General features: G+C 25.6%; 6 protein-coding genes across 6 annotated transcripts, besides 7 other annotated features; 2 read left to right on the top strand and 4 right to left on the bottom strand.

The window, feature by feature from the left end:
- The first annotated feature begins 28 nt into the window (after positions 1-28).
- Positions 29-94: a sequence feature (AT_rich).
- A 144-nt stretch (positions 95-238) lies between these two features.
- On the bottom strand, positions 239-941 carry EDI_033160 (uncharacterized protein; the record flags this gene model as incomplete). Its single annotated transcript, XM_001734604.1, has 2 exons — positions 239-583; positions 633-941. The coding sequence occupies 2 exons, from the start codon at positions 939-941 to the stop codon at positions 239-241; spliced, it is 654 nt and encodes a 217-aa protein (XP_001734656.1).
- Positions 942-1,054: 113 nt separating this feature from the next.
- Positions 1,055-1,099: a sequence feature (AT_rich).
- Positions 1,100-1,148: 49 nt separating this feature from the next.
- On the top strand, positions 1,149-2,194 carry EDI_033150 (uncharacterized protein; the record flags this gene model as incomplete). The annotated part of the gene is made up of 2 exons (XM_001734603.1): positions 1,149-1,335; positions 1,398-2,194. 2 exons carry the CDS (start codon positions 1,149-1,151, stop codon positions 2,192-2,194), a joined length of 984 nt encoding a protein of 327 aa, XP_001734655.1.
- Positions 1,431-1,498: a microsatellite.
- Positions 2,195-2,245: 51 nt separating the features above from the next.
- Positions 2,246-2,309: a sequence feature (AT_rich).
- Positions 2,310-2,317: 8 nt separating this feature from the next.
- On the bottom strand, positions 2,318-3,847 carry EDI_033140 (uncharacterized protein; the record flags this gene model as incomplete). The annotated part of the gene is made up of 1 exon (XM_001734602.1): positions 2,318-3,847. One exon carries the CDS (start codon positions 3,845-3,847, stop codon positions 2,318-2,320), a length of 1,530 nt encoding a protein of 509 aa, XP_001734654.1.
- Positions 2,581-2,610: a microsatellite.
- Positions 3,848-3,990: 143 nt separating the features above from the next.
- Positions 3,991-5,037, bottom strand: EDI_033130 (uncharacterized protein; the record flags this gene model as incomplete). Its single annotated transcript, XM_001734601.1, has 1 exon — positions 3,991-5,037. One exon carries the CDS (start codon positions 5,035-5,037, stop codon positions 3,991-3,993), a length of 1,047 nt encoding a protein of 348 aa, XP_001734653.1.
- Positions 5,038-5,221: 184 nt separating this feature from the next.
- Positions 5,222-5,291: a sequence feature (AT_rich).
- Positions 5,292-5,394: 103 nt separating this feature from the next.
- Positions 5,395-6,216, top strand: EDI_033120 (copine-1, putative; the record flags this gene model as incomplete). The annotated part of the gene is made up of 1 exon (XM_001734600.1): positions 5,395-6,216. The coding sequence occupies one exon, from the start codon at positions 5,395-5,397 to the stop codon at positions 6,214-6,216; it is 822 nt and encodes a 273-aa protein (XP_001734652.1).
- A 119-nt stretch (positions 6,217-6,335) lies between these two features.
- Positions 6,336-7,511, bottom strand: EDI_033110 (uncharacterized protein; the record flags this gene model as incomplete). The annotated part of the gene is made up of 1 exon (XM_001734599.1): positions 6,336-7,511. One exon carries the CDS (start codon positions 7,509-7,511, stop codon positions 6,336-6,338), a length of 1,176 nt encoding a protein of 391 aa, XP_001734651.1.
- Positions 7,510-7,538: part of a sequence feature (AT_rich) that runs on past the window's edge.

The raw sequence follows: 7,538 nt of genomic DNA, 5'->3' as shown, positions 1-7,538 counted from the left end.
GTTTTTTAGAACTTTACTGAACAATATCATTTATATAAAAATAAATAGTTTATTACAAAATTCAATAACAAAATAAATACTACTAATTTATTAAGAACAATTTCTTTCAGAAATAATTATTTTTTTCTTTCTAAAAACATTAAGCTGAAATAAAGAAACTTACCATTTTACACATAGAATAAAGTTATCTAGTGACCAATATAATCTAACACTTACAATCCTATAACCGCATATAACATTAATCAAGATCACTAGGATAATCAACTTTTTTGATATAACGTTGTTCATCTTTTTTCTGTAAGGTAAGTAATATGTTGTATAATACAATTAGTAAAATTGAAACCTTCTTTAATTTTCTTAATTGATAATTAATATCAAAATCTTGTTTTGAATGTAATTCTTCTTGTAAATGTAATGATTCTAATAAAGAGTATTGTTTTTCTCTTTGAGTAGTTTTTTTCTGATTATATTCTAAGAGTTCCATTTCATCTTTTGTTTCTTTTGAATTTGTCGAAGGAAAAGAATTAGATAATTTTTTATTTAATTGTCTTCTTCCACCATGAGTAACAATATAATCAGTATTCTATGGAATGGTTAATATATAAATTATGAAATTATTCACACCCACAAACTTTTGGATCACTTTGAAGTCTAATAACTGAATGACAATCCTTACAACTTATCTCAAATTCAAAAACTTTACTTGAATAGTACATCCCAACTTGTCGTTTTGTTGCGTTGAAACGAGTACCTTTTCCTATGAGATTTTTACATCCATCACACCAAATCCCGAAAGGTAATTCTATTCGAATAATCATTATTCCATTACCTTTGGTTTTCTTTCTTAAATGTGAAACTTTTCCATATCCGTTAATACTTTTATGAATTTCTGGATCAAAGTCAGGTGGGATATATCGGTTTATTGCTTTGCGTTCTGCCATTTCTATCTATTGATCTTAAAAATGGTATTTCTTTTATTAAAAAATGATAAACAAAGAATTAGAAATCAAAAAATTCATTCCAAAAATATAAAATTTTTACATTTTTCTAGGACATTTAATAAATAGTAAATTTATAGTATAATAAATTATAAATAATAGTAAAAACGAACTGATAACATGGAGAAACTAAGAAAGAATAGAGTTGAGATGAAAGTACTGTTTTGCAATGCTAGTAATTCTATTCAAGAAAGTATTGACATCGAAGAAACACAAACAATTACTATTAGACAAATACATCAACTCATTGCAAGTAAATTAAAATCATCATATTCAGATATCACATTAATATATCGAGGATATAAATTAAGTGATGATTCATTATTTTCTAAAATCGGTTTGTTATATATTAATTATTTATTCAATCTTGTTAAAAAATAAAGCTCTAATAATAAAAAGAATATCAAGAAGGAAGTAAAATTGTATTTATTCAAAAAAAGAAAAAACAAGAAAAACAGGAAAAAGAAGAAAAAGAAGAACGAATTGAAAAACAAGAACAACCACTTCAATCTATACTTAATGACCCAAGTTGTGATGATCCGAGTGATGACTTTTTAAATGATCCAACATTAATAAAATTATTCCTTCAAAATGGTATGTTTAAAGAATTCTTTGAGAAACATCCTGAAATGGAGGACTTTATCAACGACCCTAAAGAATTAAAAAATATGATGAAAATGATGAGAAACCCTCAATTAATGAGTCAAGCATTAATGAACGCAGACAACGCTATTAGTCAAGTTGAAAATTTACCCGGAGGTCATAATGAATTAGTTCGTTTAGTAAGTGGACTTGAACCATTAGAAGATGCTATGAAGCCAAAAGTAAAATTTAATCCAGAAGTATCAAATGAACAATTTAAGATGGAAAAACCACTTGATCAACCATTCAATTTATTTGAAGAAAAAACATCAGACAAATTTATGTATGGTGGTAATGGGTTATTTTCTCTTGGCGATAATTCAGTACCAGGATATAATCCTTTTGGACTACCAACACAAAGTTACCAAACACCTTCTCATTATGTTTCAAGACGTTCTCCAAGTTCAGTTCTTCCACCAAGACAACTATATAGTAGTCAGTTACAAAGTTTAAAGGAAATGGGATTTTTAAATGATGAAGAAAATTTAAACGCTTTAATTCAGGCAAATGGAGAATTATCAACAGCACTTGATATTTTAGAGAGAGGTCATTAAAGAAAAATTCCAATCTTCTATTTTATTAAAACGTATCCAATTATGCTTTACAAATAAATTACTTATTATACAATTTTTAAAAAGGAAATTCAATTTTTTTTATTAAAATATAAATGAACAAATTCAATTAATATATGCTAAATCATCATGATGCTCAAACTTTTTTTCTTCTTTCTTTAAAGTAGAACGTAACATTTTTCTTGTTCTTCTATACTGTTCAATTGCACCAGGAACACATTCCAATGAAGGAACAGGATGGCTTTTTTTAAGTTTTTTCTTTTTAGGAATAGGAAAACTTTGCATCACTGGAACAGTAAAAGTATTTACCATAAGTTCTTTCTTAACAAAGTAAACAATAACTTTAGAAATAGTATCCATTGAATCACCTTTTTCTTCTTTTTTTTCTTTTTCTTCTTTTCCAGATATTTTAATATCAGTGATAATATTCATTTCAGGTTCATCTTCACATCCTAACCAAACTCTCTCACTTGGTAATCTTAGACACATAAATTTAATTCTTGTTTTTAATGATTTAATTATTAAAGTTGCTTTTACATGAGTAATACTTTTTAATGGAATTTGTAAAGTAGCTTCTAAAGTCATTTGAAATCCGTCAGTATAATCACAGTCTACATCAATAATTGTTTTACCAGTTATGTCAGAATGAGATATTTTTGGATTAGATATAATTGGTAATTTAGGACCAATTACAACATCAGTTATTTCTAATGTTTTTACCATTGATGGTAATACTGCAAATCCTATTTTTTCTTTAAATTTCTCTTTGATTTTACTTGATATTCTATTACTATCAAAGAATTGAAAGAATAATCTATGAATTAAGAAATTAATTCCATAAAACCAATGCATTTGAGAATTATCCATTGAGATGGCTTTTTCTGAAAATCTACTTAATAAAGAAGAAAAATGAGGACGAATAATGTTCTGGTATTTAACTCCTTTAATTACTTTTTTTAGTTCATAATATATTTCTTCTAAGAGATAATCATTATTAAAATGTAATAATAAACAATGACCCATTCCTAATTCTGGATCAATTCTTTCAATAAGAATTGAATTTTTACTTTTAAATTTTTGACGTTTATATCTTTTGATTAAAGTCATTTCTTCAAGTGATATTTTAGATAAATATTCAATTTTTTTTTGTAATGTATCACAATGTGCTCTTTTAAATAAATTATAAGCTTCTTCTTCTGGTGTAATACATTCATTTTCACTTTCAAAAAAGTGATAAAAAGTTCTTTTTTTTGGTTTTCTTTGAATACTTAATTTCATTGTTTTAGTTAAAGGAATTGGTTTAATTGTTAGTCCATCAATAAGAAATAATATTTTTCCTTCAACTTTAACTTTTAATTTTTTACTTTGTTTTGAATCATTAAAATATGTTAATGTACACCATACACTTTGTAATGGTATATCAGATCGAGTAATTTGAACATATTTTTGAGGAAATAAAAGGTCTTTATCCTCACGTTCTCTTATTTTTCTTTTTTCAAAAAGTTCAGCAATGGAATGTAGATGTTCTTTAAAATAATCTGAACGAAAATACATAAACAATGTAAATACAGAAATGCTAGATAATATAGTTGATTTAATAATAACTGATAAGACTTCAGTAATAATTTCTAACATCTGAATTTATCAGTTAAAAGAAATATTTCATCTATTTCATTTGTTTCTATTTTTCCTTCTAACAAAAATTTTCATTTTAAAGACTAAATAAACTCAACAATCAACAAAAAGATAACAAAAAAGAAATTTTTTCAATTTAACATTCATTTCATTTCAAGGATAATAGTTCTTGTTACTACAAAATCATTAGGATGACATAACGTATTTAGTCCAGTATTCTCTAAATTAATATAATTCTTCGATAAGTTAAAACAACAAGACCCTTTTTTATGAGCAAAATAAATATCCATACAACTCTCTGATAATCCAAAACCATACATAATCTTTGATTTTTCACACACCATTAATCCTTGTGGTTTCTTTGATTTGTATTGATGAACAAAATCAGTTTGTTCTATTCTAAGTGAAAACAAGAAATGATTAGGATCAACTACATATTTCTTTGGTTCAATAGGTGCTTTAAATGTAAAACCACCAAATATACTTCCATTCTGATCAACATTTATAAAGTATAAATTTGGATGATTAAGAATTGGTCGGAACCAATCTTCATCATCTTTTGGAGTTTCCCTTGAGTCATATAAAACATTAAATTTTGAACATTTACTCCACTTTTGTAAATAAGTGAAATAAGGAATTAATACATTTAATCTATGATTTACAACTGTTTCTAAAGGAATATAAATAAGTCCAACTTTATTAAGACTACTTCTAATTGATGAATCATTAGAACTTATTAGTGGAAGTGTAGAATCACTACGAGGTCGTTTGGTATTAAAAGGATTTACTTTATTTTCTTTTTTACTATCCTTTTCAAATACTTCTTTACTTGAAATTAATTGACCAGAACTTTCTTTTTCGGCTTCTTTTAAGAAATGAATTTCAGTTTTTTCTTTTTCATATAATGAATTAATTTCTTCATGTAATAATTCAACTTTTTCCATTAACTCTTTAATATTTTTTAATTCTTTTTCTCTATCTTCAATACAGTGGTTTAAATCAATACGTGCACTATTTTCACTACTATCTCCTTCAAACTCATTTTCAAATGCATTAACATTGTAGTGAGCAAAAAATTCATCAAATTCATTATTATTTTTTTTAAAATGATTAGTAATATCTTCTATTTTTTCTTGAAGTTCTTTTGCATGGTCTGGAGTAAGTAATTCATGCATAATATAGTTATCCATCTTCTGAAACTCTAACTCTGTTTGTTTAAGTTCTTATTAAATTTTTTTTTACTATCTTTTCGTATATCAGAAAAATCCATTCACCCCCTTCACGATAGGAAAAGTTTCTTTTCATTATTTATTTCTTTCTTTAGCTTTTGTTTCATATTTTATCTAATTAAGAATCCAGGTATTGTCGACGTGGTTTATTTATTTTTTTATTTTGTATCAAAATATTTTATTTTATTTTTAGAAAAAAGAAATTCTATATTTAACAAATGTACATCATTAAATGAAAAAGTCAGGAAAAAAAAAAAAGAATGAGGAATTGAAAAAAATCATATCTTAAAAAGTTTTTATCTTAGAAATCAATACTTAATGGGGATTTCTTCAAGTTCTACTCAATCAAATAAACAACGATTTTCATCTAATCCTGATACAAGAAAAGCAATTTTAAAAGGCAATTATCAATCAATGGATGAATTACAAGAAGGACTACGTCAAGCAGGATTAGAAAGTTCTAATTTAATTATTGGAGTTGATTATACTAAGTCAAATACATGGACCGGTACAAAAAGTTTTAATGGATATAGCCTTCATGGACTTTTTGAAAATGTAATGAATCCATATCAAAGAGTTATTGATATTATTGGAAGGACATTAGAACCATTTGATGATGATAATCTTATACCTGTTTATGGATTTGGTGATGTAACAACTACTGATAAATCAGTTTTTTCTTTTATGCCAGATGATACACCATGTAATGGGTTCCAAGAAGTATTAAAACGATATAATGAAATCACACCAAGTGTACGTCTTTCTGGACCAACTAATTTTGCACCTTTAATTAATAAGGCAGTACAAATTGTCCAACGTACAAGACAATATCATATTCTTTTAATTATTGCTGATGGACAAGTTGATGCAGAACGAGCAACTAAAGCAGCAATTGAGAATGCATCTAATTATCCATTATCAATTGTAACAATTGGAGTTGGAGATGGACCATTTGATAAAATGGAAGATTTTGATGATGAATTAGGACAATCAAAGTTTGACAATTTTAATTTTGTAAATTTCCAGAAAGTAGTAGATGGTCCTCATGTAGAAAACCCTGAAATTGCATTTGCTACTGCAGCAATGAATGAAGTTCCAACACAATTTTTATGTTGCAAGAAATTAGGATATTTAAATTAATAAATGTTATTAACAAAAAGAAAAAAAGGTTAGATTTATAATAAAGAAGATAATTTTTTTATTGTTGTTTTAATGGTTTTAAATCTAATAGAAATGAAATTAATACAATTAACAATTACTTAATTTGAATTTAATGACATTTGTTTTAATTGTTCAATAATTGGTTTTAATACAGGTTCTTTAGATAAAATAGCTATCATCATTAATTTATCATAAGTTGGTGTTACTTGACTAATATGATCATAGGCAATATTTGTTAATGATGAATTACAAACTTTACGTACAACACCTTGAGAAGCAAGAATTGATACTTCGTTTCTAAATTCTTTAATAGTGAAATGTTTTTGATTAATCTTAATAGAGTCAATCAGTTGTTTAAATTTTTCATACCATTCACCTATTCCTATTACCCCATTTCTATTTTGACAAAAGAATAATGAAGCACATAAACATTTTTGATATTTTCCCATTCTTGAAAGAAAATCTTTTGTTGAAGTATCACCATTATTCATTCCATTTGCTTTAATAGCATGAATCATTTTTACAACAGGTGAATTATCTTGAATAGCTAAATGAATTGCTAATGTACATGCAGAATATACTTTTCTAAGATCACCTTCTTTTCTATAAACTTCTTTTGCTATATATTCAACAGCTTTTGAATCAAAAGTATTATTTGTTTTTGTTCTAATAATTTCACAAATTTGTTCAAGACTATTTGTTGTATATAACAACTGTGCAGTATATGGTGAACGTGTAAAATCATTTGCCATTGAATAATAATCTTGTGTTTCATTTGCTAAACCAATGACTACACACCTATATGCAATTTTAATTCCAAATAATGCTTGTAATAACCATTGATACATATCATTACATTTATTTTTTAAATTATCAATTTCATCAAATACAAGAATAGATGGAATTGTTTCATTATTTAACTCTGATGCAATTTCTTTAAATGTTTTTTCTTCACCAAATAATTGTTCTGATAATGATCGAATAAAACATTTTTTATTTGTACATAATAATACATTAATAAATACTGTTCTTCTTTTTACTCTTAATTCATTTAAAAATTCATTATCTTTTAATACTTCTTTAACAACTGTTGTTTTACCAACACCAGACCCACCATGAATTAATATCAATCCAAAATGTGGAAATAATTCATATTGTCGAATACATGTTTTTAATTCTTCATATTCTTTTTCTCTACCAACTATTTCTCCTTTTTCAATTTCATGTTGATTAAATGCTTTCATCGTTGAAACAAGAGGACTTGGTGTTTGCATTAAAAAAAATAATAAAAATAAAATTTT

The sequence above is a fragment of the Entamoeba dispar genome, genomic scaffold (assembly GCF_000209125.1).
Source record: "Entamoeba dispar SAW760 scf_1105229458401 genomic scaffold, whole genome shotgun sequence".
NCBI classification, from domain to species: Eukaryota; Evosea; order Mastigamoebida; family Endamoebidae; genus Entamoeba; species Entamoeba dispar.
The sequence above is the reverse complement of the archived record's forward strand: the minus strand, read 5'-3'. Positions and strand labels throughout refer to the sequence as shown.